Source organism: Sus scrofa, chromosome 3, assembly GCF_054392235.1.
Source record: "Sus scrofa isolate SSC_HxYL_T2T_F1_AM1 chromosome 3, Sscrofa_HxYL_maternal_Yorkshire_Landrace_v2.0, whole genome shotgun sequence".
NCBI lineage: Eukaryota > Metazoa > Chordata > Mammalia > Artiodactyla > Suidae > Sus > Sus scrofa.
In genome coordinates, this window is record NC_139385.1 from 17,703,476 (window position 1) to 17,731,431 (window position 27,956).

At 49.6% G+C, this 27,956-nt stretch overlaps 1 protein-coding gene across 2 annotated transcripts in view; it reads right to left on the minus strand.

Moving 5' to 3' along the window:
- ITGAL (integrin subunit alpha L) overlaps window positions 1-24,840 on the minus strand; it is a 40,257-nt gene extending 15,417 nt beyond the window's left edge. For both annotated transcript variants that reach the window (NM_001435041.1, NM_001044608.2), the window contains exons 1-18: window positions 24,632-24,840; window positions 23,411-23,513; window positions 22,697-22,791; window positions 22,522-22,589; window positions 21,751-21,868; window positions 21,496-21,626; window positions 19,826-19,971; window positions 16,766-16,898; window positions 16,166-16,316; window positions 11,777-11,850; window positions 11,566-11,698; window positions 8,074-8,225; window positions 7,380-7,517; window positions 6,345-6,542; window positions 6,073-6,203; window positions 4,006-4,166; window positions 3,762-3,913; window positions 1,145-1,234 (exon numbers count right to left, since the gene is read on the minus strand). In NM_001435041.1, coding sequence (NP_001421970.1) covers window positions 1,145-1,234; window positions 3,762-3,913; window positions 4,006-4,166; window positions 6,073-6,203; window positions 6,345-6,542; window positions 7,380-7,517; window positions 8,074-8,225; window positions 11,566-11,698; window positions 11,777-11,850; window positions 16,166-16,316; window positions 16,766-16,898; window positions 19,826-19,971; window positions 21,496-21,626; window positions 21,751-21,868; window positions 22,522-22,589; window positions 22,697-22,791; window positions 23,411-23,513; window positions 24,632-24,686 — 2,229 coding nt within the window. In that variant the 5' untranslated portion in view covers window positions 24,687-24,840. The remainder of the gene's footprint in view (window positions 1-1,144; window positions 1,235-3,761; window positions 3,914-4,005; window positions 4,167-6,072; window positions 6,204-6,344; window positions 6,543-7,379; window positions 7,518-8,073; window positions 8,226-11,565; window positions 11,699-11,776; window positions 11,851-16,165; window positions 16,317-16,765; window positions 16,899-19,825; window positions 19,972-21,495; window positions 21,627-21,750; window positions 21,869-22,521; window positions 22,590-22,696; window positions 22,792-23,410; window positions 23,514-24,631) is intronic.
- Window positions 24,841-27,956: the final 3,116 nt, after the last annotated feature.

Consider the following 27,956-nt stretch of genomic DNA (forward strand, 5'->3'; position numbering starts at 1 on the left):
CCCGAGTAGCTGCACCAGTTCAGCTTTTTATTTTTATTTTTTTTCTTTAAATTAGTGCTGAGGGCAGACACTGGTGGTTGTTCCTCTATATCCTGAGTGCATGGAGTGGGGGTGAGGAGGGGGCATGCTCAGCGCAGGCTGCCCAAAGCCACAAGAAAGAGTGCACTGCTAAGGTACCCCGCTCTGGCTCTGGGAGGGGCCCGCATAATGTTGGGAGTCCTCTTAGGCATGCGGAAACAGTCCCAGAGAAAGACCGATCCTGCTCGTGCTTATGCCAGAAAATAAACCCACATCTTCAGGAGCTCCTGCTGTGGTGCAACGGGATGGGCAGTGTCTCGGGAGTGCTGGGACTCGGGTTCGATATCCGGCCTGGCATAGTGGGTTAAGGATCCAGTGTTGCCGCCACTGCAGCTTAGTTCACGGCTGTGACTTGGATCTGATCCCTGGCCTGGGATCTCCATATGCCGTGGGGGGAGCCAAAAAATATTCACATCTTCAGGCTTCAAGTTCTTTCCACCTGACCCTGCTGCTTTCCAACAGAAGCCAAACGACCAGCTGCAGGTCCAGGGTTTCAGGAGAGGAAATCGGGCTGTGGGCACGGGCCGGAGCGTGTGCGGTCCTGGAGACGGGCATAGCGGTTTCCCCTCTCTTTCATAATGATTTGGTGTTGAGGGAACTACCTGCCTTCATCTGAAAACCACTGGATGGACAGACGAGAAGGCTAAGGAGGGTGCCCTGCCCTTCCACAGATAAAAGGATGGTCCTAGGCCTTCTGGTGTTTTCTCCCTGGAATTTGCATCTGTTAAAAATTTGCAGGGCGGGGGTGAGGGGAAGAGGAAGCTGAGGCACGGAGCCACCTGGAGCTGAGTCGCTGAAGCCTCCACCCCCACCCCCGGGGGTCCATCCTTTATCTCTTCATCTTGAGAGCCCCCAGGGCCTCTGCCCACCTTGGGTCCCCATCTTCCCAATCTCTGTTTTCCAGATTTCTCTTAAATACAAACTCCCATAAATGTCTTTCCTGCTTAAGGAAGCCATCTTCCGTGTCTATTGCTTAAACCCGAAGACTCCTGTATAGTAAAGTCTTGCTTAATTGAATTTCTGTGCTCTCTTGGCTCATCATGTCCCTAAGCTGATCTGTTCTTACCGCCCTTTGGTCCCTCGATGTCCCTTCTTCCTCCCAGAGAGAGTAATTTAGGGAGACGTTGATCGGCGAGATGAGGTCTTGAACGCATACCTGAGGGTGATAAGAATACACGCCTGCGTCATGAGGTTTGTTTTTGCTTTTTAGGGCCACACCCTCGGCATATGGTGGTTCCCAGGCTAGGGGTCCAAATGGAGCTGCAGCTGCCGGCCTACACCACAGCCACAGCAACGTGGGACCTGAGCCGTGTCTGTGACCTACACCACAGCTCATGGCAACGCTGGATCCTTAACCCACTGAGAGAGGCCAGGGATCGAACCTGCAACCTCACGGTTCCTAGTTGGATTCGTTTCCAATGAGCCAGGACAGGAACTCCGATGTCATGGATTTAACCATTACCATGCTTCCAGTTAAAGGCACATCCTGTCCATACTTTATAAAGGATGAAATTCTTTTTTTTTTTTTTTTTTTTGGTCTTTTTGCCATTTCTTGGGCCGCTCCCGCGGCATATGGAGGTTCCCAGGCTAGGGGTTGAATCGGAGCTGTAGCCACCAGCCTACGCCAGAGCCACAGCAACGCGGGATCCGAGCCGCATCTGCAACCTACACCACAGCTCTCGGCAATGCCAGATCGTTAACCCACTGAGCAAGGGCAGGGATCGAACCAGCAACCTCATGGTTCCCAGTCGGATTCGTTAACCACTGCGCCACGACGGGAACTCCAAGGATGAAATTCTAATAACTAGTTGTCTGATTCCTTACCAGTAGTGGGAATATGTTTACTACATACAAGTGTTTATAATATGCCCAGGTTGCTTCTCAGTCATCCCTCAGCTCCAGTTCTAAGGCATTGATCACGCATCAAACTCAGCACTTTTCCCCCACTGAGTCCTAACAGAAACCCTCAAATCTCTGTCAAACTCCTCTAGGCAACCATTATCAAAGTTTGCACCAGAAGGAGTACTCGAAGGAGTTCCTGTTGTGACTCAGCAGGTTAAGAAGGCTATTAATATCCACAGGGACGCAGGTTCGATCCCTGACCTCGCTCAGTTGGTTAAGAATCCGGTGTTGCCATGAGCTGCGGCATAGGTCACAAAGTGGCTGGGATCCAGTGGTGCTGTGGCTGTGGCATAGGTCAGTGGCTGTAGCTCCAATTTGGTCCCTAGCCTGGGAATGTCCTTATGCCACAGATCGCGGCCATTAAAAAAAAAGGAATATTCTAGAATATCTAGAGTACCCTAATTTCTTGAGGACAGGGATAGATCTTAGTTTCTTACATTATTACCAGTTCCTAATACTTTGCAGACACTCAGATGGTATTCACCTGAAGTTTCCCTCACCTAAAGTTTTCCACAACATAAAAAGGCAGGTATTATGATCCTCTTAGAGATGAGGAAAATGACATGCAAGAAGGTGACACAATTTTCCTAAAGACTAGAACTAGGACATGAACCCAGACCTGTCCAACTCCCAAATCTTTTTTTTTGTTTGTTTTTTTGTCTTTTTGCCTTTTCTAGGCCGCACCCGTGGCATACAGAGGTTCCCAGGCTAGGGGTCAAATCAGAGCTGTAGCCGCCAAGCCTACGCCAGAGCCACAGCGACATGGGATCCAAGCCAAGTCTGCAACCTACACCACAGCTCACAGCAACGCCGGATCCTTAACCCACTGAGCAAGGCCAGGGATCAAACCTGCAACCTCATGGTTCTTAGTCGGATTCGTTAACCACTGAGCCACGACGGGAACTCCCCAACTCCCAAATCTAAAGCCTTCCCATCACAGTGCCTCTTCTCTGACAAATTTATTCAAAATGTCCAAATCTTGTAAATCTTGAAAATCTCGGGGGTGTGCAAAGATAGAGAGGCCCTGAAGGAGATAAGATTGTGAGCAGATAACTGTTGAAGCTGAGTGATGGCTATTTGGGGGCTCATTAAACTGTTTTTCTAATTTTGTCTGTCTGAAACTTCTCACAATAAAGAAATGAAAACTGGGAGTTCCCTGGCGGCTAAGTAGGTTAAGGATCTGGCGTTATCTCTGCTGTGGCTCGGGTCACTGCTATGTTGTGGGTTCGATCCCTGGCCTGGGAACTTCTGCATGCTGTGGGTATGGCAAAAAAGACAGTAACAGGAGTTCGAGTTGTGGCTCAGCAGTTAACAAACCTGACTGGTGTTCATGAGGGAGCAGGTTAGATCCCTGGCCTCGCTCAGTGGGTTAAGGATCCAGTGTTGCTGTGGTGTAGGTTGAAGATGCAGCTCGGATCCCACATTGCTGTGGCTGTGGTGTAGGCCGGCAGCTGTAGCTCCGACTGGACCTCTAGCCTCGGAACCTCCATACGCCGAGGGTTCAGCCCTAAAAAGACAAAAAGACCAAAAAAAAAAAAATGTTTACAATTGTAATCATGTTAAAAATGTCTATGCACGTAGAATTAAGGACTGGAATAAAACATGCCGAAGGTACCGTTACTACTGCTGTACAGGAGAGGAAACGGCCGCACAGGGAGATCAAGACGACCTGTGACCTGAGTTGGACAATGATGGAACCGGCCTGGCACCCCGACCCGCTCCCGATGCAGTCGGCTCATCTGCAGCATCCCTGCCCCGAGCAGCCCTGCAGCCTCCCTTACCGGGATGTGGAACTTGAATCTGATGCAGGACTGGTCTGAGGTGACAGCTGTGTTCCCGCTGAGTTCATGGGTCCCTCCTGGGAACAAGCCCCGGCTTCTGGTCCGATGCCCATCCAGCTGCAGAGTGTAAGTGAGGTTGGCAACCAGGGGCCCTGGGCAGGGAGGAAGGGCAGGAGGTGAATGGTGGCGGATCGTGGGGCCCTGGGCGGGCAGCAGCGCTGGGGAGCAGGGGGACAGCACTGACCTTGGAACTGTGAGATGAGAGACTTGACCTGGAAGCAGACTATGAGGTTAACGCCTTCCTTCTTCTGGTTACTGGTTGAATAGGAGCACTCGACTTCGTGCATTGGGATCTCGGCCGGGGAGAAGTCGATGGTCGTGTTGATGTCCACCACAGGCCGGGAGCTGCAGGGCGGGGAACAGCCCATGCTCTCCCTCTGCCTCAGCTGCAACCCCCAGTCCGTGGGGTTCCAGCTGTCAGAGTCCAGGGGACTCGCCTTCCCTGAAGAAGACCTCAGACTCACTCTCTCCTTGCCACGATGATAATAATAATGTGAATTCATCAGGGCTCCCCAGCTCATCCCAGCAGCCTTTCTGACCCATTTTCCATACACAAGAGTGAGGGGTTTTTTGGTTTGTTTTTTGTGGTTTAGGGCCCCACCCACAGCACACAGAGGTTCTCAGGCTAGGGGTCCGTTTGAAGCTGTAGCTGTCAGCCTACGCCACAGCCATGCAGAATCCCAGCCGCGTCTGGGACCTACACCATAGCTCATGGAAACGTCAGATCCTTAACCCACTGAGCGAGGCCAGGGATTGAACCTGAGTCCTCATGGATGCTAGTCAGGTTTGTTAACTGCTGAGCCACGAAGGGAACTTCCAAAAATGAGCTTTCCCAAAGAAAAATCATACCACGCTGATAAATTTTCAATGATGCCCCATGATATTCAGAATAAAATCCAATTTTTCCCTGTCCAGGCCTGCCTTTCCAGTTACTTCCTACCACACGGCCCCTCTTTCAGCACCTCGAACATGTCACACGTTTGCTGCCTTACAGCCAAGGTGCCTCATGGGCTTTCTGCATAGAAAAGCCTTACCCCAGATTTCTGCAAGCTGGAGACAGCCACAATAACTCGGAATCTGAGCCACGTCTGCGACCTGCACCACAGTTCACAGCAACACTGGATCCTTAACCCACTGAGCAAGGCTGGGGATCGAACCTGCAACCTCATGGTTCCTAGTCGGATTCATTTCCACTGCACCATGACGGGAACTCCTCCTTGTTACTTTCTGTGGCAGAACCCTGTTCAATGTTCCTCATGGCACTTACCACAACGGTACTTATCTATTTACTCCTTTTATTTTTTCTTTTTTGGTTGCCCAGTGGCACATGGAGTTCCCAGACCAGGGATCAGGTCTGAGCTGCAGCTGCGGCAACACAGGAAACTTAACCCACCATGCTGGGGCTGGAAATTGAGCCTGTGCTCTGGAGATGCTGCTGATCCCACCGTGCCACAGTGGGAACTCCAATTCCTTTTATTTATTTACTTTCATTTATAAGGATTTTTATTTTTCCCTTTTATTTTTTATTATATATTTCCCTCTACACATACTTTGTATGCAATGCCTGGTTCAGTACTGAAGACACGGTAGATGCTCAATAAACATTCACCATACAATGTTGCAGCAGGCTTCCCATGACTAAGACATGGGTCGGGGGGGGGGTTCCCTTCGTGGCTCAGTGGTTAACGAACCCGACTAGGATCCATGAGGATGCAGGTTCGATCCCTGGCCTCGCTCAGTGGGTTAAGGATCTAGTATCCCCGTGAGCTGTGGCGCAGGCCGGCAGCTGTAGCTCTGATTTGACCCCTAGCCTGGAACTTCCAATGCCGAGGGTGTAGCCCTCAAAAGCAAACACGAAACAAAAAACGTTGTGGGTTGGGCAGGAAATGCCACGACCATTTCAAAGATGAGGAAACTGAGCTCCTGAGAAGCTAAGTGACAAGTAAGATCACCCAAGAAGGAAATGGCAGAGCTTGGACTTCAGTGAAGGTCCCCAGGTTCTCAAGCCATCACAGGCCTCTCAGATAAGCCTGAGTTCAAATCCCCGTCTGTCACGGAATAGCAGCGGTTTAACCTGGAGTCAGACTTGAAGCCAGTGTAACACGGGAACCAAGCCCACAGGATTGGGCTGAACACCAAATGCACTGATGTCGAGAAACATTCAGCACGATGCCTGATCCACGGAAACTGCTTAGAGGATGAGCTGAAAGGATCACAGGTGAGGATGTGGGGGGGCGGGGGGGGCTCTTACCTCAGCACGATCACCTGGCCCTCCGCCCCCACCGCCACATCTGCCAGGCCATCCCCTCCAAGGTCCTTCACCCCGTGGATGGAGCGTCCAAACCATCGAATTTCTGAGAACATCTGGGCGCCCGCTATCCGCTGAGACCGGGAGAGAAATTCACGTTACGCTGGGGAGGGGGCTGAAGGGCCGGAGGAGTCGGGCTGGGGAGGCGGGGGTCAAGGGCTCGGAGGCTTCCAGGGGCCTGGAAATGGGTTCTGAGCGCAGGAAGGGTACCTCACCTGACTGGGCCAGGCGCTCAGCCCCCCGGGCTTCCCATTGAAGATGTACACAGCCCCCTGCTCCTCCAGAGGGGCTCCCACAGCCACGTCCGTCAGCCCGTCCCCATTGAGGTCCATCAGGGCAGTGATGGCTGCTCCGAATCGCCCAAGGAGGTAGCCGGGATCCCCATGTAGCTCTGAGATCATTTGGAACTCCAGCTGGGAGGGAGCAAGGCAAAAGGGCCCACCTCCGTCACCCAGTGACCTTTTCCTGGGGGAGGTGTTGTATATGTGAAGAACCCCGCTGAGCTCCTGTGCGGCTCAGTGGCTTAAGGATCCTGCATCAGTTCCGTGGCTTGGGTCACAGCTGTGGCTCAGGTTCGATCCCTAGCCTGGGAACTTCTGCATGCTGTGGGTGCACCCAGAAAAAGAGCACTATAGGAATGTTAGATGTGGTCCCTCGCAGAACTGGAAGGGTGCCTTCAGACTAAACTGGGCCCAACGTTCCAGCTCCATCGCTGCTATATGTGCGACTTAGTGCCTTTGGAAAGGTACCCAGCCTTGCTGAGCTGCAGCATTCCTATTTGTAAAATAAAGCTCATGGAGTTCCCATCTTGGAGTTCCCATGGATACCCGACTAGTATCCATGACGATGTGGGTTCAATCCCTGGCTTTGCTCAGTGGGTTACAGATCCAGTGTTGCTGAGAGCTGTGGTCTAGGTTGCAGGCTCTGCTTGGAGCCTGCGTTGCTGTGGCTCTGGCGTAGGCCGGCAGCTGCAGCTCTGATTCGACCCCTAGCCTGGGAACCTCCATATGCTGCATTGCAGCCCTAAAAAGAAAAAGCTCATAGCATCCCAGAAGGTGGTTAAGAGAATCAAATCAGGTACCGTATGTATAAATTGTCTGGGCCTTGCACGCAGTTCGCCCGCAGTGCTTTGCTCTTGTTCGTCTATTGTTCTAAAGGTCTGACTGACACAGGATCAGACGGGGAAAGGCTCCGAGAAGCCCTAGGAGCCTGTTTCTCCCACACCTTCCGCTCAGGGACCTGGTCCCCACCTGTTTTCTCTGGTAAACGAATACCCGGCCTCCTCTCTGCTCCCCATAGAACAGGGGGACTCCAATCAGTAGCAGCTCTGTCTCCCCATCTTGGTTCAGGTCGACACCACACAGCTCGCCTCCAAAATAAGAGCCAATCTGCAGGGAGAGGAAGACGTTTGAGGAAGAAGCCATGAGCAGGACCCCCCCCCCCCCATCAGCTGTGCCAAATACATCCTACTCCAAGCCCTCCAATGAAGGTTCAAGTCCTGGATCCCACTTAGAGCCTGGATGAATTAAGACACGTGGGGTTCTCCAAGGTCCATTTTTTTTCTTTTCCAGGGCCACACCCACAGCGTATGAAAGTTCCCAGGCTAGGGGTGGAATCAGAGCTGCAGCTGCTGGCCTATACCACAGCCACAGCAATACCAGATCTGAACACCACAGCTTTAACACACTGAGCTGATGAGGGATTGAACCTTCATTCTTATGGATACTCTGCAGATTCTTCACCTGCTGAGCCACCATGGGGACTCCCAAGGTTCGGTTCTTAAACTGGTCAATGGACAAGGCCAAGCTTACTCCAGACCAATGCGACAGTTCTTAGCCCAAGGCCTGCGCACAGCAAGGGGAATGAGTGTTCAGAAGACAGCAGGGAGCTTAACTAGTGTCACAACAGCCCCTCATCGGCAGATGCCCCTGGGGCCATGCTCACCTGGGTCCCATCTATTTTCTGGATCTGCCTCCAGGGTCCTTTGTCCTCTGGTTTTTGGAACAGCAGCACCCGCCCCACATGCTGGTACCGGGGGGCTCCAGCTGCCAGCAGTGACATGGTTCCTCGGGAGGGCAGCCAGGTCACTGTGTAACCTGAGGAGAGAGAGCCAGGGGCTTGCAGTTAGGAAACTTTCTTTTCTTTTTTAAGGGCAACACCCCCGGCATATGTAAGTTCCCAGACTAGTGATATGTGTATTCACTTTTTTTGTGTGTGTGTGTGTTTTTGCCTTTTCTAGGGCTGCTCCTGAGGCATATGGAGGTTTCCAGGCTAGGGGTTTAATTGGAGCTGTAGCTGCCAGCCTACACCAGAGCCACAGCAACTCGAGATCCGAGCCACGTCTGGGACCTACACCACAGCTCACGGCAACTCAGGATCCTTAACCCACTGAGCAAGGCCAGGGATCAAACCCACAACCTCATGGTTCCTAGTTGGATTCGTTAACCACTGAGCCACGACAGGAACTCCCACATTTTTTTCTTTTTTACAAGCATATACCATGCAGTATTGGGGATGTATTTATTTATTTGCTTTTTAGGGCCACACCCACAGCATAGGGAGGTTCCCAGGCTAGGGGTCTAATTGGAGCTACAGCTGCCGGCCTACACCACAGCCACAGCAACACGCAGGATCCAAGCTGTATCTGCGACCTACACCACAACTCATAGCTTATTAACCCACTGAGCGAGGCAAGGGATCAAACCTGCAACCTCATGGTTCCTAGTTGGATTTGTTTCCACTTCGCCGCAACAGGAACTCCTCTTTACGTTCTTTTTATTTTCTTTTTCTTTTTTTAATTTTTTTGTCTTTTTGCCATTTCTTGGGCCGCTCCCTCGACATATGGAGGTTCCCAGGCTAGAGGTGGAGTCAGAGCTGTAGCCACCAGCCTCTGCAAAAGCCACAGCAACGCGGGATCCGAGCCACATCTGTGACCTACACCACAGCTCACGGCAAAGCCAGATCCTTGAATTACTGTTTCAAGAGGTTGCTTTGATTCAACCCCTAGCCTGGGAACTTTCATATGCTGTGGGTGTGGCCCTAAAAAAAAGCAAAAAAAAAAAAAAAAAAAAAAGCGGGGGGGGGGGGCAGGAGTTCCTGACTAGCATCCATGAAGATGCAGATTCGATAAGTGGCCTTGCTCAGTGGGTTAAGGATCCAGTGTTGCCATGAGCTGTGGTTCAGGTTGCAGGTGTGGCTTGGATCTGGCACTGCTGTGGCAGTGGTGTAGGCCGGAGGTTTCAGCTCCGATTCGACCCCTAGCCTGGAAACTTCAGTATGCCACAGGTGTGGCCCTGAAAAAAAGAGTTCCTGTCATGGTGCAGTGCAAACAAATCTGACTAGGAACCATAAGGTCACAGGTTTGATCCTTGGCCTCACTCAGTGGGTTAAGGATCCGGCGTTGCTGTGGCTGTGGTATAGGCCATCAGCTGTAGCTCTGATTTGACCCCTAGCCTGGGAACCTCCATATGCTGCGGGTGTGGCCCTAGAAAGGAAAAAAAAAAAAAAAAAGAGAGAGCGAGCGAGAGAAAGAATAACATATGTATATATAGATACGGATATTGATATATCCTTATTGGCTATGTTTTTCTGCAGAATCTGATTGATAGGGTAATATAAATATATAAAGATAATAATATAAATAATAATATACATATACACAGAGATAAAGCAAATGTGGCAAATGCTAACAACTAATAAATCAGGTGGAGGGTACATTGGTTTTCATTGTACTATTAACTTTTCTCAAAGTTCGACAATTTTTTCATAAAAAAAATTGGTAGAAAAGATGAAAAATATGCTTCAGTGAAAAACTCTGGAGAGGTAACACTGATCAATCAGCATGGAGACACAGCCTAATAAAAACACTGAAATTCAAACATAAAGAGTGCTGACTCTACAGCAAAGGGAATATAGCCAATATTTTATAGTAACTATAAATGGAATAGAACCGTAAGAATTCTGATCACTATCCCATACACCTGAAACTAATATATTACTGTAAATCAACTATATCTCAATTAAAAAAAAAAAAAAAGCAAGAGACTTGAAAACATTTCCTGCTCCAAGATAACACTTGAGGTTATCTTCATATTTCACAAATCCTATGTCAAGGTTCCCTGCTCTCTGTTCCAAAATGATGAGGTGCCAGAGGAAATGCTGCAGCAAAGGGAACAGGGACTCCGGGAGAGCCAGGAGCCACGCCATAGGAATGCCCTGATTCAGAAGATGACTCACTGACCCAATCTGATCTTCCTTCCTTAGAACAGTAGAAAGTGAGTGAAAAAAGACGTAGGAGTAGTTCCTGTCATGGCACAGCGGAAAACAAATCTGACTAGGAACCATGAGGTTTAGGGTTCGATCCCTGGCCTCGCCGAGTGGGTTAAGGATCCAGTGTTGCTGTGAGCTGTGGTGTAGGTGGAAGACGCAGCTCGGATCCCGCATTGCTGTGGTTGTGGGGTAGGCTGGTGGCTGCAGCTCCGATTGGACCCCTGGCCTGGGAACCTCCATGTGCTACAGGTACAGACCTAAAAAAAAAAAAAATGAAAGACAAACAAACAAAAAAATTGGATGGTTTTGAAAGATGTGGGGGTTCTGGGCTACAGGGATGGTCTTCGGTTGTCTAGTATCTGGGCCTGGGGTGATTTAGGTCAGGGGTAATTTCAGCCTGGTGCTGAAAGTTAGCTAAAGGGGGGGTTGGGGATGCTAGCTCTGGATCTTTTAGCTGGTGTATGGAAGGTCTGCTCCCAGGTAAGTTGTTTGCTACCTGTAGGAATCAGCTAGCCTTGGGAGGGGCAGTCTCTCCAGGGTTAGCAAGGAGGCAAAATGTCAAAATACTGCATCATAAAACACAGAAAATAAAAACATGATTGATACCCAGGTGAGGGGTTATTAAGGGGAAAAGGAAGAGTATTATAACCTTATTTATGAGTTCCTGTTGTAGCTCGGTGGAAACAAATCTGACTAGCATCCATGAGGTTGCAGGTTCGATCCCTGGCATCACAAAGTGGGTTAAGGATCCGGCGTTGCCATGAGCTATGGTGTAGGTCTCAGGCACGGATCGGATCAAGCAAACAGCATGAACAAATTCAGAGTTTAAATTTTTGTGTGTGTGTCTTTCTAAGGCCATACCCGCAGCATAAGGAGATTCCCAGGCTAGGGGTTGAATTGGAGCCGTAGCCCCTGGCCTCTGCCACAGTCACAGCAATGCCAGATCCCAGCCACATCTGTGACCCACCACAGCTCATGGAAATGCTGGATCCTTAACCCACTGAGTGAGGCCAGGGATTGAACCTGCATTCTCATGCGTACTAGTCAGATTCGTTTCCACGGAGCCACAACGGGAACGCCGCTTTCATTATTATTTTGAAAGTCAGTCTGAGCCACTCTCTGGTTCCCCACAACCAAAAGAACCCAGCAGAAAAGAAAAGTACTCACCCAAATATCCCGCCCTCACTTCTGGTGTCAGTGGTACATTCCCAACAAATGTATCCCCCTGCAGGTCTGCCTTCAGGTCGAGGAAGCCCCCAGCCCAGTCCTCGGCTCCGACAGCCCCTACGATGCCGTGGCCCTGCCCAGGGAGGGAGACGAAGAGGTCAGCCGTGTCCCCACCACCTCCCTCAGCCCCCTGCTCGGGTCCGCTGCTCACCTTGCTGAGGTCCGCGCTGATCCCGCTGGAGGACAGCTCCATGTCGAAGGACGTCAGGTCCTGTTTGCTTGTGCCTGAGGGATGAAGCAGGGAGAAAGGGCCAAGACTCAGGGAGCAGTGAAAACAGGGCCATTCAAGGAAGGACTGAGAAAAACACAGTGTCTACCTGCAGGCCAGGTAGAAAGAGCATGAATCTTTTTTTTTTTTAGGGCTGCACCTGCGTCACGTGGAAGTTCCCAGCCTAGGGGTCGAACCGGAGCAGCAGCTGCTGGCCTACTACGCCACAGACACAGCAACTTGGGATCTGAGCCGCGTCTGCGACCTATACCACAGCTTGCTGCAATGCTGGATCCTTAACCCACTGCGTGAGGCCAAGGAATGAAACTGCCTCTTTATGGATACTAGTTGGGTTCAGTTTCACTGAGCCACAATGGGAACTCCTGAGGTCGAACCTTTTCGTGATTGATTGATTGCTTTTGCCTTGGTGCACAGCAGCTTGATGCGGGGGGGGGGGGGGGGGGGGTGCGGCAGGGGTGGTCCTCAGTTCCCTGACCTGGGACTGAACCCAGGCTGCAGTGGTGAAAGCGCCAAATCCTAAGCTCGAGACCACCAGGGAACTCCCCAGAGCATCAGCTTTAGAGTCAGATGGGGAAGTGATGTAAGCAGAGTCTCCTATGACTCCATCAGCCCTAAATGTGGCTGGCCCATTACTCGGACGCAGCACGTCGAAGAGGCATGTTTTGATTTCTGCTCCCACTCAGGCTTCGCCTCACTCTTTTTTTTTTTTTTTTTTGGTCTTTTTGCCATTTCTTGGGCCGCTCCCTTTGCATATGGAGGTTCCCAGGCTAGGGGTCTAATCGGAGCTGTAGCCGCCAGCCTACACCAGAGCCACAGCAATGCAGGATCCGAGCAGCGTCTGCAACCTACACCACAGCTCACGGCAACGCCGGATCGTTAACCCACTGAGCAAGGGCAGGGACCGAACCCGCAACCTCATGGTTCCCAGTCGGATTCGTTAACCACTGCGCCATGACGGGAACTCCTCCCCTCACTCTTAAAGCCCAGGAATCAACCTGGATTCTTCCCTTTCCCCCTCCATTCTGCCTCCGGCACCTGACCAAATCAGGATGGTTCTACCTGCAAAACACATCTGTCCTGTCCCACCCCCCACCTGCCTGTATCATCACCACACTGGCTGGCGCCATCCTCCTCGCCTGCCTGACTAATGCAGGAGCTTGCTAATTTGGTCTCTTTGACTTCATTCTCTCTCTTTCGTATTTATTGATTTATTTTTTTTTACTGCCGAACCTGCAGCATTTGGAAGTTCCTGGGCCACGGGTTGAACTGGAGCTGCAGCTGCTAGTCTATACCACAGCCAAACACCACCAGATCCGAGCTGTATCTGGGACCTACGCCTCAGCTTGCAGCAATGCCAGATCCTTAACCCACTGAGTAAGGCCAGGAGTCGAACCCGCATCCTCACGGACACCATCTCAAGATCTCAATCCCCTGAGCCACAATGGGAACTCCTCATTCTTCCTCTTTCTATACCTTTTTTCTACAGGGCAAGTCAAGTAATCTTTTTTTAAAATGCATATCAGAGAGTTCCCTGGTGGATCAGTGAGTTAAGGATCCAGCATTGTCACTGCTGTGGCTGTGGTTCCTGCTGTGGTTCAGGTTTGATCCATGCATGGCCCTGGAACTTCTACATGCTATTGGAGTGGTCCCCAAAAGTGTATATCAGACCACATCTTTTTTTTTTTTTTTTGGCTTTTTAGGACTGCACCTGCGGCATATGGAGGTTTCCAGGCTAGGGGTCGAATTGGAGCTGTAGCTGCTGGTCTTCGCCACAGCCACAGCAACGTGGGATCCAAGCCTCATCTGCAACCTACACCAGAGCTCATGGCAACGCCAGATCCTTAACCCACTGAGCGAGGCCAGGGGTCGGACCTGCATCCTCATGGTTCCTAGTCAGATTCGTTTCCACTGAGCCAGAAACAGGAACTCCCAGAGTACATCTTTCTCTTTCTTCAAAACCCTTCACTACTCCCCATTGGACTGTCGACTAAAATCCAAAGTTCTCATGAGGATCTGCCAGGCCCTGCCTACTCTCCAACCTTCTTCCTTCCTTACTCCTCACACTTTATCACACTGAACATTTGTCCCCTTCCTCCCACACGCCTTGCCCGGCTCCATCCCCCAGCCTTTGCACTCGATCTTCTTTCTGATGACAATACTCTCTTCCCACACTCCTCGTATGGCTGGCTGATTCTCATTGTTCATGTTTCAGCTCAAAAGTCATCTCAGAGTGACTTTTCAAGGCCTTCCTTGAAAAGCTCATCTAAAGCGGCTTCTTGGCATTCCCGTTGTGGCGCAGCAGACACGAATCTGACTAGGAACCATGAGGTTGCAGGTTTGATCCCTGGCCTCGCTCAGTGGGTTAAGGATCTGGCGTTGCTGTGAGCTGTGATGGAGGCCAGCAGCTATAGCTCCGATTTGACCCCTGGTGTGGGAACCTCCCTACGCTGAGAGGTCGGCCCGAGAAAAAAAAAAAGTGAAAAAAGGGCAGGGGGACTTCTTCCTGGGAGTTCCCGTTATGGCTTAGTAGGTTAAGGACCCGACAATGTCTCTGCAGGGGTGCAGGTTCAATTCCCAGCCTCACTTAGTGATTAAGGATCTGGTGTGCTATGGCTGTGGCATAGGCCTCAGCGGCAGCTCTGATTTGACCCCTAGACTGGGAACTTCCATATGCCACAGGTGCAGCTGTAAAAAGAAAAAAAAAAATAATAAAGTGGCTTATTTCCATTAAATGTCTCATCACTTTATTCATTTTTTTGCTGTGCCTGTGGCATGCAGAAATTCCTAGGCCAGGGACAAACATGTGCCACAGCAGTGACCCAAGCTATAGCAGTGACGACACCAGATCCTGAATCCACTAGGCTACCAGGGAACTCTCACTTTATTCATTTTCTTTATAACACGTATTACGATCTTTAATTATCCTCTTTGTTTACATTTAACTGTCTTTCTTTTTTTTTATGGCTGAGGGGCATAAGGAAGTTCCCAGGAGAGGGACTGAATCTGAGCAGCAACTGTGACCTACACTGCAGCTGTAGCAATGCCAGATCCCTTAACCCACTGCACTGGGCCAGGGATTGAACTTGCACCTCTGCAGTGACCTAAGCCACTGCAACTGGACTCTTAACCCGCTGTGGCACATCAGGAACTGCTTTATTGTCTTTTTCTTTTTTTGGTTTTTAGGGCTGCACCCACGGCATAAGGAGGTTCCCAGGCTAGGGGTCAAATCAGAGCTACAACTGCCAGCCTACACCACAGCCACAGCAACATGGGATCTGAGCCACGTCTGCGACCTACACCACAGCTCACGGCAACGCCAGATTCTTAACCCGGGGATCGAACCTACAACCTCATGGTTCCTAGTTGGATTTGTTTCCACTGCGCCACGATGGGAACACCCGTCTTTCTTTATCCATCCTGAACATGAGGTCTCTGTTGGCCGTATCATCTGATTGGTAGTGTCTGTCCCACAGGTGTTGCCGGTATGAATTAATAAAGTAAAAATAATACCAGCAGCTCTGCAAGGATACTGAGATGAAGAGATGCAATGATAGAGATAAAGTGCCTGTGATGAGTTCCCTGGTGGCCCACCAGGTTAAGGATTCAGCATTGTCACTGTGGTGGCTCAGGTCACTGCTGTGGCAAGGGCTCCATCCCTGGCCGGGGAACTTGCATGGCCAGAAAAAAAAAGGGCCTGTTATCTGTAAGCTTTTAAGAAATGTAACAAGTATTATGAAGACTGAGTAAATATTCAGAGCCACTAAATATTTGGTGCCAGTGATCCAGTAGAGGAAAAGCAGGCACAGTGCTGCCCACAATAGACCTCAGAGTTTCGTGTGCGAGACAGATAACTAAGAGACAGTTTGTGTGTGTGTTTTTCAGGGCTGCACCCATGACATATGGAAGTTCCCAGACTAGCGGTCAAATCATCAGAGCTGCAACTGCCAGCCATGCCAGCAGCCACAGCAACACGAGATCTGAGCTGGGTCTACAACCTACACCACAGCTCACTGCAACACCGGCTCCTTAACCCATAACCTACTACACAAGGGCAGGTATTGAACCCATGTCTTCATGGATACTAGTCAGATTTGTTACTGCTGAGCCATGAAGGGAACTACCTACTAGTTGGATTCGTAACCCTCTGAGCCACAATGGGAACACCTCTTTTTAAATTTTTCAAAGTGAAGCACAGTGGATCTACAATGTCGTGTAGTGCCCGTTATTATTCCGTGTGTCTCTGATCTAATGTCCCAGGTGAGTTTCTGTTTTCAACCCCCCAAACCCTCTCTCCTGGGGTCTGTCACTCACCCTCAATGTCATAGATCTTTTTTTGAAGCTCGGTGAATAGATCTTTCAGCTTCTCAAACGTGTCCAGAATCTTTACAAACTCCTCCACGGGTTTTGAGGCAAACTGGTGAAGTGTTTCTTGACTTTTCGTGGTCTTAAAATGCTTTCCGACCTGTGGGGGAGCGGAAAGCGACACGCTGGCATGCCCAGAACTGCTGATCCCTTTCCTTTCATTTGCGTGAGACCCCAGCCCCAGGGAGAAAGGGGAGTTGGGTTCAGGGAAAAAGAGAGGGAAGGAGTTCCCGTCGTGGCGCAGTGGTTAACGAATCTGACTAGGAACCATGAGGTCGTGGGTTCGGTCCCTGCCCTTGCTCAGTGGGTTAACGATCTGGCGTTGCCGTGAGCTGTGGTGTAGGTTGCACATGCGGCTCAGATCCCGAGTTGCTGTGGCTCTGGCGTAGGCCGGTGGCTACAGCTCCGATTGGACCCCTAGCCTGGGAACCTCCATATGCTGCGGGAGCGGCCCAAGAAATAGCTAAAAAGACCAAAAAAAAAAAAAAAAAAAAAAAAAAACCCAGGGAAGATGGCACCCAAGAAGCAGGAGGGTCCTGGGGCCCGTACCCCAATGATGTAGCGGACGATGTCCTTGGCGGAGCTGATGTCCTTTCCGTCGGTGGCTTCCCCGTCCGTGATGATGATAAGCACTTTTGTGGCATCTGGACGGGCCCCCAGCTTTTGCTGGAACACGTGACTCCTGTGTCCAGGAAAGGGAGGCATGTGAGAGGCTCCCCCAAATCGCATGAGGTCTCCCCCTCACCATGGCAACAGCCTTTCACACAATCCCCAGGTGGGTGTCCCCTGCCTTCCAAATTCTCTTTTTTTGCAGGGAAGGGGGCACACCAGTGGCATATGGACATTCCCAGGCTAGGGGTCAAATCGGAGCTGTAGCTGCAAGCCTGCACTACAGCCACAGCAATGCCAGATCCGAGCCATGTCTGCGACGTACACCACAGCTCACGGTAACGCCAGATCCTTAACCCAATGAGCAAGGCCAGGGATCGAACCTGCAATCTCATGGTTCCCAGTTGGATTTGGATTTGCTAACCACTGAGCCACCACGGGAACTCCTTTCTTTCTTTCATTTTTTTTTTTTCTGTCTTTTTGCCACTTCTTGGGCCGCTCCCTCGACATATGGAGGTTCCCAGGCTAGGGGTTGAATCGGAGCTGTAGCCACCGGCCTACGCCAGAGCCACAGCAACATGGGATCTGAGCCGCATGTGCAACCTACACCATAGCTCACAGCAACGCCGGATCCTTAACCCATTGAGCAAGGCCAGGGATTGAACCCAAAACCCCATGGTTCCTAGTCGGATTCGTTAACCACTGAGCCACGACGGGAACTCCTCTTTCTTTCTTTCTTTCTTTCTCTCTCTCTCTCTCTCCCTCTCTTTCTCTTTCTCTATTCTTTCCTACCTTCCTTCCTTCCTCCCTCCCTGCCCTTTTCTGGTTATGGCTGCACCCACACCAGACGGAATCTGAGTTTCTGCTGTGGAAACACCAGATCCTTTAACCTGGATCCTTTAACCCACTGTGCCAGGGTGGGGATCAAATCTTTGCCTCCACAGCGGCCCGAGCCACTGCAGTCTGACTCTTCATGCACTGTGTCACTGCAGGAACAAGGGCTTGGGTTTTCTATTCTCATTTCAACCACGTGGCAACTTCGCTTTTATCATGTAGATATGCTGGTGGTCTAGGTGAGATTTCAGTGGAAGGATGGGTTTCTATGGCAATTCTATGATTCTAGAGAAAATTCATATAACATGTTTTCTGCCTCCTATACCATTGCCAGGCTGCCTGTGGATCTCTGCCACAGCAAGTCTCCTAGAAAATCAAAGAGAATTGTTTCTGTGTCGGGTTTTCCCTAAACTTTAAGCTCCTGAAGGAAAGACCCCTGTTTTGGTTTTTTGTTTTGGTTTTTTGTCTTTTTAGGGCCACACCAGCAGCATGTGGAGGTTCCCAGGCTAGGGGTCTAATCAGAGCTGTAGCTGCCTGCCTACACCACAGCCACAGCAACGAGGGACCTGAGCCATGTCTTTGATCTACACCACAGCTCAGAGCAACACCAGATCCAAGCCACATCTGCAACCTACACCACAGCTCACAGCAACGGATCCTTAACCCACTGAGTGAGGCCAGGGATCGAACCTGCATCCTCATGGATGCTAGTCAGGTTCACTACTGCTGTGCCACAACGGGAACGTACACATATACACACAGCCCAACTATGTTCACCTAGGCCTCAATTTGAACACAACAATCTGCTCCAACTCTGGGAAAAAAAATTTCTATAGTAGATTTTTAAAATATGGGGCTCCCTAGTGGCCCAGTAGCCTAAGGATTTGGTGTTGTCACTGCTGTGGTGTGCATTTGATCCCTGGCCCTGGGAACTTCTGTATGCCATAAGTGGCCAAAAAAAAAAAAAAAAATCAGGAGATGCTAGTTTCCTATGTGGGACTTGAATACAATGACTTTTAAAATCTTGTTTTATTTTTTAACTTTTTTAGGGCCACACCCGAGGCATATGGATATTCCCAGGCTAGGGATCAAATGAGAGATGTAGCTGCCAGCCTATACCACAGCCAAAGTGACATCAGATCCTTAATTCACTGAGCGAGGCCAGGAATCAAACCTGCAACCTCATGGACACTAGTCAGGTTTGTTACCTCTGAGCCATGACGGGAACTCTGAATACACTGACTTTATGAGCAATTCAAAGAATTCTTCGAAAATAATTTGAGATTTGGGTTCCTATGGTGACTTCAAAAGGTGATACCCATTTAAGATGTGACTCTACCTCGGCTGCCATCAGCCACAATCACTTTCCAAGTCCTGGTTCTAATCCCTCAAGAGGCCTGGCAACATTCTCTGTCCTGAAAGTTCGTGAGCATCCTCTCAAGAATCTCCCTTTGGGATTTAGTTGGTGTAGAGTCCTGTTACGACCAAAAGAAGCTGGACTAAAATTGTTCCACTTGAAGTTCCTGTTGTGGCTCAGTGGAAATGAATCTGACTCGTATTCATGAGGATGCAGGTTCGATCCCTGGCCTCACTCAGTGGGTTAAGGATCCGGTGCTGCCGTGAGCTGTGGTGTAGATCGCCATCGAGGCTCGGATCTGGCGTTGCTGTGGCTGTGGTGCAGGCCAGCGGCTACAGCTCTGACTGGACCCCTAGCCTGGGAACTTCGATATGCCTCAGGTGCGGCCCTACAAAGACAATAAAATAAAATCAAATTGCTCCCCCTGAATTCTTTTTTCTTTTTTTTAAGGGCCACACCCACAGCACATGGAGGTTCCCAGGCTAGGGGGTCTAACCAGAGCTGTAGCCGCTGGCCTACACCACAGCCACGGCAATGCAGGATCCGAGCCTCATCTGTGATCTACACCACAGCTCACAGCAATGCCCGATCCTTAACCCACGGAGCGAGGCCAGGGATCGAATTGGCAACCTCATGCTTCCTGGTCAGATTCATTTCCGCTACGCCAAAACGGGAGCTCCTCCACGTGAATTCTTACAAGAACCTGCCCCTTGCTGAAGCCACCTGGGGGGTTCCTACACCCTCAACTTGAAGACGTTTATACACACAGACCGACCAATAGATGGGCTCGCTCTTAAAAGGGAACTCACGCAACATAGTCGATGGCACCAAAGGTGTTGGTCAACTCGCGCATGTGTTTGACATTATTCAGCAGAACATCCGGGTTCTTCTGTTTAGCATAATCCAAGAAAGTAAATTCTGTACGGTAGGTTGTGGAAAATTGAACAGCAGCAAACTAGAAAAAAAAAAAGAAGGAAGATGTGAAATGTCGCTCCCTATCCCTCCCACTTGTTCATCCTAGTCTCCCCTTCTGTGTGTGTGTGTGTGTGTGTGTGTGTGTGTGTGTGTGTGTGTGTGTGTGTGTTTTCTAGGGCCGCTCCCGCAGCATATGGAGGTTCCCAGGCTAGGGGTCCAATCAGAACTGTAGCCCTGGCCTACACCACAGCCATAGCCATGCAGGATCTGAGCCACGTCTGCAACCTACACCACAGCTCACGGCAACGCTGGATCCTTAACCCACTGAGCAAGGCCAAGGGACGAACCCACAACTTCATGGTTCCTAGTCAGATTCGTTAACAACTGAGCCACGACGGGAACTACGTAGTTTCCCCTTCTTACGCAGGACCTGGGCAACCCTACTCCGCATTCCTGACTCCAATCGTTCTTATCAAAATGAGGCTGTACAGGGAGTTGTGGTTGTGGCTCAGTGAAAACGAATCCAACTAGTATCCACGAGGATGTGGGTTGGATCCTTGGCCTCGCTCAGTGGGTTAAGGATTCAGCGTTGTGTGTGAGCTGTGGTGTAGGCAGCAGGTGTAGCTTGGGTCCCGTGTTGCTGTGGGTGTGGTGTAAGCTGGCACCTGTAGTTCTGATTCGACCCCTACCTAGTCCGCGAACTTCCATATGCCATGGGTGTGGCCCTGGGAAAAAGAAAAAAAAAAAAGAGGCGGTAGAGAAACATATAGAAATAAAATCAGGTTAGCCTCGAATCTCTCATGGAATGCTATCTGCTGGGGTCTGCTTCTCCGGGTCTGCCTACTTCACCAACAGAGATGGTTCTCGGCAGCCGTCTGAGTGACCCTGCTAACCTGGGTACAACTGGCTGGGCCAAAGATGACCACTGGCCTGAGGCAAGGCCAGTCAGAATCTGTCTCTGAGAAACTGGAATTTGCAGAGGGAGGGGTTGGCTGAGAGAAAGATTACAAAACAAACAAACAAAGCTAAAAAACCCAGAAGTTCCGTTGTGGCTCAGCAGTAACAAACCCAAGGCAATGAACCATGAGGACGCGGGTTCGATCCCTGCCCTCGCTCAGTGGGTTAAAGATCCAGCATTGCTGTGAGCTGTCGTGTAGGTTGCAGATGCAGCTCGATCCCATATTGCTGTGCCTGTGGCGTAGGCCGACGGCTACAGCTCTGATTCGAACACTAGCCTGGCAACCTCCATGTGCCGCAGGTGCAGCCCTAAAAAGGCAAAAACAAACACCAAAAAAACCCTCCAGAAACTTTCACATGTGAGCATGGGAGCTTTCCACAGGCCCATGTGATCCAAAAAAGTTGAGGGCGCCAGGCCAGAGAGTAAGAGAAGAGGGAAGCAAGAGCCAAAATGAAACAGAAATGAGAATTAGGGAGAATCCTGGCAGCCGAGGCCCATGCCCTTAGGTTCTAGAACCATGGCCTTCTAGATGATTCCTGAGTGCCTTGAGTGAGCTCAGGGAGGCATCTAGCGCCTACCACCAGGAATCCTATGGAATACCTTTACCTGGTAGGAAGTGTTGCTGAGTTTCTTCATCACATCCTTCATGAAGTCCACGATTTTCCGAAATTCTTCGGGACTCAAGCTGTTTGATCCATCAAACAGAAATACCAAGTCCACGTTGCCCTTTATACATTCTGCAGGGGCCAGACACAGAGAGATGTAGTTAAAGGGCCTGCAGGGCTTGACCTGTCCGTGCAGTTCCCAGGAAGAAGCCACCATTTGGAGGTATTTTTACCCACTGGATCCCCAGATCCTTACCCTGATAACCAGGGCGCCCTTGCAGCACAGGACCCCCCAGGCCCTGGTGGAAGAGGTAACACAGGCCACTTAGATAGATGTTCTGATCACATGTCCGAGACAGCCCAGGGTCACAGGCCTGAAAAGGAAGCAAATATTTATTTATTTATTTATTGTATTTATTTTTGGCGGCACCTGCAGCATGTGGAAGTTTCCGGGCCAGGGATTGAACCTGCACCACCGCAGCCACCCCAGCCACTGCCTTGACAAGGCCAGATCTTTAACCCACTGCACCACAAGGGAACTCCAGGAAGCAACGATTTTTTTTAAAGGGTTGGTGCTTGCTCTTGTGGTGGTGTCTTTTGGGCATTATCAGCTAAGAACAAGGACCTTCAGAATTGTCATCCCCTGATCTCATTCCCCACCTCCAGCTTGTTACCAAAGCAAAGTAGTTCTTTTTTTTTTTTTGGTCTTTTTGTCTTTTTAGGGCCATACTCATGGCATATGGGGGTTCCCAGGCTAGGGGTCGAATCAGAGCTACAGCTGCCGGCCTACATCACAGCCGCAGCAACGCCAGGGCCGAGCCATGTCTTTGACCTACACCACAGCTCATGGCAATGCCGGATCCTTAACCCACTGAGCCAGGCCAGGGATCAAACCCGCAACTTCATGGTTCCTAGTCGGATTCGTTTCCGCTGCGCCACGACAGGAACTCCTCTTCCTTCTTTTCAATATCTCTTTTTGAGCATCAAGTCTCACAGGCATCAATATCACACTCTATCAAGTTCTTACCAAAAGACTGTTCGTTGTGGGATCTGTCGCCAAGGTCATTCCCAAGTACTTGGAGGTATAGTTGGAACCTGTTGGCACCAGAAGATTGGTCTGAAGGAACTTAGACAATCCAGGTGTGGCAGGGGGCAGCCTTGATTTCCTGACATTCCTCCCAGCTCCCGAACCAGTTACTCACCACTTGGTGTGACTTGCATGCATTGTCCATTGTCTGGCTGACACTGATAGAGGCTTCCCATGCTGTTCCCCTCACCTGGAGCTCCCACGAAAACCCTGATGAGAAATCTCACTTGTGAGATGGAGTTGGTCACCCACATCCTACCTATTAAGGGGGTTCAGATCCCCCACAAGGTATCTCAAAGCAGCCACTCCCCATCTCTCAGCCCCCACCTTTTCCCTACTTAATCCCAGATAAAAAAAAATCCAATATGTCACAATTCTTAAAAGTTAAAGATCTTTTCTATTAACAGTCCAGAAAAACAGAGGTCCAGAGAATGATTTTTCAGAATGTCACATTACGAGTTCATTCAATTAGCCATCAACTCAACTCATTTATGGCCTAACTGCTTTGTGCTAGGCTGTGGTCTGTACTAGGGATGGGGTAAGGGGCTGGAAAGAGAAACAGAATCCCTGCCTTCAAGGAGCGCACCCTTTAGTCTGGGAGAGAATGGGGAATCTGGAAGTGCAGCAAAGCACTTTAGGGGTGGTGATACATTTTCTCTTGGATTTAGGCACTTATGGCACTTTAACGATGGATGGTCCTTATCCTACTACCCCATGGTCCTGCTCCTGATTCTTGGAAATCCCACCACGGACTCCTCGAAACTGTTCAGAGGACTGTTTAGAAACTGCCAGGGCGCAGGGCAGGGAGGGCCTGCGGGGGGCAGCTCACCCATTTCCAACCTGCAGGACACGGTACCCAAAGTGCCTGCCGGCGAGTGGGAAGGAGAAGTGTTGTACGTGCCGCACGTCCAGGTTGTAGCTCCAGGCGGCGGCTGTGGGAGACCAGGAGCCTGTCAGCCACTTCCGGTCAGGGACCACCAACCCCGCCCCAACCCCACCCCCCGGCCCTGGAGTGCCGGGCGCTGATTGGCTGCCGCCCACGTGCCCCAAGTGGGCGGCCAGACCCGCAAGGACCTGGCTTTCTTCTCCCCGGGGGTTCCCCAACAGCAGGGCAGGAATCCGTTCCCTGGCCCGCTCCTTGAGGGCCCGGACTCCAGCAAATATGGAAGCAGGGATGCCTTCCTACCCAGACCTCTGGCGGCGCCAGAGCCTGGGAAAGACACACAATTTCCCGTTTGTTTGCTCGGCAAAGAAAGACGAATGAGAAGGTGGAGGAGCAAAGCGAAGGCCACCGCTCCCCACCCCAACCAGGCAGTCAGAATGTCCCAAGGCGGGTACATTTTCCTATGTGTCCACTTCTCCCTTAGGCCTGAGGGCCAGTTACCCTGAAAATCAGATAATTGGTCTCAGACTTCCTCCTGGTGAAAGTGCAAGATCCCTTGATACTGTGACGCTTCCTCCATGCTCTCATCTAATGGTCCCTCACTCCCCACCGGACCATGGACCACCCTCTCCCGTTAACTATTAGATCTCAAATTCCCCCGTGACATCCCTCACTTCAGTGAGCCTAGGCGTCATCTGAAAGTCCCAAACTCCTTTCCCGCCCTGCTTTCCTTCCACGCCTCAGGCTAATATCCAAGCATCCTAGGTATCAGAGATGCTCGTCCTGTCCTTTATTCACATGGAGAAACTGGGGCCCAGAAAGGGTAAAGGTTTTGCCTAAGATGGCACAGAGAGGTGATGCTTCTCTGGGAGGGACCAGATCCTGGACCAGCTCTAGGGACCCATTAACCACTGACCTTTTTTAAAGGGCCCTCTCCCCTATCTCTCATCATTCTCACCTTTCTTTCCCTTCTCTGTCTTTTCCTTCATACCTTGCCCATGCTTTCTTTGCCGGCTTCTTCCTCCAGACTTCCTGTGCTTCGCTTTACCAATGAAATGGCCCATCCTACCCTCAGAACAGCTGCACATTTACTCTGGTTCCACAAAGCCCTGCAGTTTCCCTGGTCACAGGCACAGGTCCCTTCCCCTCCCCACCTCCCTTGCCTACCAAAGAGAAAAGGCCCGGACAGCAGCAGCCTCATCACGATGATGCAGGAGTTCATCTTTGAAGCTTCTGGAGGGACCATACCCAGGCGAAGTCTCAGAGGGCCCCTGGGATTTGCTGGCAACCCAGACAGGGTGAAAGACGGAAATGATAGAGCCCCTGGGGCCTCTTGCAATGGAACTTTCTCACTGAGGCACCAGGCTGCTGACACTGGGTTGGGGTGGGTGGTGATGGGAGGGCTGTACATGAAGGGTTGTGAAACCACACGGGTTCAGAGAGGAAGTGTAAGCAGGTTAGAGACACTTCCTGTGCCTGCTTTGCATTTTCATATCATCTGCCCATGAGCTTAAAGCATATTAAAGCTCAGCAGAGGACTAGTCCAGTAAACTCTAGTACAGCTATAATGGAAAGCTATGCGGTCGCCAGAAAGAATGAAGAAAGAAAGAAAGAAGGTGGTGGGGGGGAATAATGAGACAGCTTTCTCCTGACATTGAAGGAGGCCCATGATGAAGAAAAAGAACAAGTTACAGAACACTGTATTTTAGGAACTCATCTCGGGGCTAAAAAAAACCAAAAAATTATTTCCGCAGAATGGGAGATAAATGATTTGCAAGTTATTGCTCTGATATGGGACTTGTATTTAGAATATATAAAGAACTCTTGTAACTCAACAATAAAAACACAACCCAGGTTTTTTTGTTTGTTTGTTTGGTTGGTTGGTTTTTTGTCTTTTGTCTTTTGTCCTTTTAGGGCCGCACCAGTGGCATATGGAGGTTCCCAGGCTAGGGGTCAAATCAGAGCTACAGCTGTAGGCCTAAGCTGCAGCCACAGCAATGCCAGATCCAAGCCGTGTCTGCAACCTACACCACAGCTCACAGCAACGCCGGATCCTTAACCCACTGAGCAGAGCCAAGGATGGAACCTGTGTCCTCATAGATGCTAGTCTGGTTTGTGAACCACTGAGCCACAGTGGGAACTTCAAGACCACCCAGCTTTTTAAGTGGGTGAAGAATTTGAATAGACATTTCTCCAAAGACAGTATATAAAATGGCCATTCTGGCATTCCTGTTGCGGCTCAGTGGTAACGAACCTGACTAGTATCCATGAGGATGCAGGTTTGATCCCTGGCCTCACTCAGTGGGTTAAGGAGCCATCGTTGCTGTGGTGTAGGTCACAGATATGACTCAGATCTGGCATTGCTGTGGCTGTGGTGTAGGCCGGCAGCTGCAGCTCTAATTCGACCCCAGTCTGGGAACTTCCATGTGCCATGGGTCCGGCCATAAAAAGAAAGAAAAAAAAAAAAAAAAAAGGCCACTGAGCATTTGAAAATGTTCAGTATTATTAGTCATGAGGGAAATGCATATCAAAACTGAAAGATATCACTTCACACCCACAAGGATGGCTAGAATAAAAAAGAAAGAAAGAAAAAAAGCAAATATTCATGAGAATGTAGAGAGATTGGAACCCTCACATTTTGCCAGTGGGAATTTAAGCCGGTGCAACTACAGTGGAAAACAGTTTAACAGTTTCTCAAAAAAGTTAAAATAGAGTTTCCATGTGACCTAGCAATTCCTAGGTGTAGACCCCAAGGAATTGAAAGCATGTGTTCACGAGAAAACTTATACGCAAATGTTCCTAACGGCATTATTCATATTAGCCAAAAACTGGAAACAGTGCAAATGTTCACCAAGTGATGAATGAATAAACAAAGTAAGGTATATTCATACAGTGGGTGTTATTCATCCATGAAAAAGAGCGTAGTTCTTGCTATAATGTGGGCAAACTTTGAAAACGTGCTAAGTGAAAGAAGCTAGGCACCAAATGTGAATATTTTTCGATTCTTGTTTGATAGTATCACTTTTGTTTTTTTAAATCTTTTTGTCTTTTCTAGGGCTGCACCTGCAGCATATGGAGGATCCTTAGGCTAGGGGTCCAATCGGAGCTGTAGCCGCCAGCCTATGCCACAGCCACAGCCACGCAGGATCCGAGCCGCATCTTTGACCTGCACCACAGCTCATGGTAACACCAGATCCTTAACCCACAGCTCATGGCAACGCCAGATCCTTAACCAAACGCCAGATCCTTAATCCCATCGGGGCCAGGGATCGAACCGGCAACCTCATGGTTCCTAATCCGATTCGTTAACCACTGAGCCACGACGGGAACTCTGATAGTATCACTTTTGGGGATAGAGTGAAGAAACACAAATATTTAAAAATATAAGCATTTCTCTGATTAAAAAAAAAAAAAAAGAAAAGAAAGAAAAAGAAAGAAAGAAGCAGCAGCCATGCACAAAAGGTCACATATTGTCTGATTGCATTTAAGTGAAATGTCCAGTAAGGCCAATTCATACAGACAGAAAATAAGAGTAAGGGGCATGACTGCTGGTGGGAATAGAGGTTTTTCTCAGCGTGATGGAATATTCTGGAATTAGGCAGTCGTGATGGTTGCACAACTTGTGAACGTATTTTAAAAACCGCTAAATTGTACACTTTAAAATGGTGACTTTTTTGTGTTTTTCTGGCCTGCCTGTGGCATGCAGAAGTTTCCGGCCAGGGATCGAACCCGTGCCACGGCAGCAATCCGAGCTGCTACAGGGATGCCAGATCCTTAACCCACTACTCCACAAGGGAACACCCCATATGGTGAGTTTTACGGTATGTGAATTATATCTAAAAAAAAAAAAAAAAAATATATATATATATATATATATAGAGAGAGAGAGAGAGAGAGATAGAGAGAGAGAGAGAGAGAGAGAGAGGTCGAATTATGTGTATGTGTGTGTAAAAAAATCTGAAAGGACGTACAACCAAACTCCAAACAGTGGTTACCTCTGCAGAATATGGTATCATCTGAAAAAAAAAGTTTTTTTTTTCAGTGAGGATATATAACTTGGGAAATTTAAAAAATATTAAAAACACAACAGAATAGAGGAACTATATTTGTTTATGGGAAAGTGATACTGATATATTCAGAGTCTCTGCGGTGAAGAAATCCTGCTCAACCTGCAAAGTCACTTCCAATGTCACTGCCCTGGAAAGGCTTTTGTAGGCAGATTACCTGTAATCTATTGTCAAGCAGTTACAATCTGGCCAGTTAGCTCTCTTGGTAATTAGATGATGTGAGATTGTCTTTTTCAAATTCAGTCAAAATCTGTTAAGTCAGATGATTTCTTTGATTCTCTGTACAGCAGTTCCAGTTGACATCTAGCCAAATTCTTTTGTTTGGTTCTGAAATGACAAAAAATATATACATTAAAAAAAAATCAGAGTTCCCATCGTGGCGCAGTGGTTAACGAATCCGACTAGGAACCATGAGCTTGCGGGTT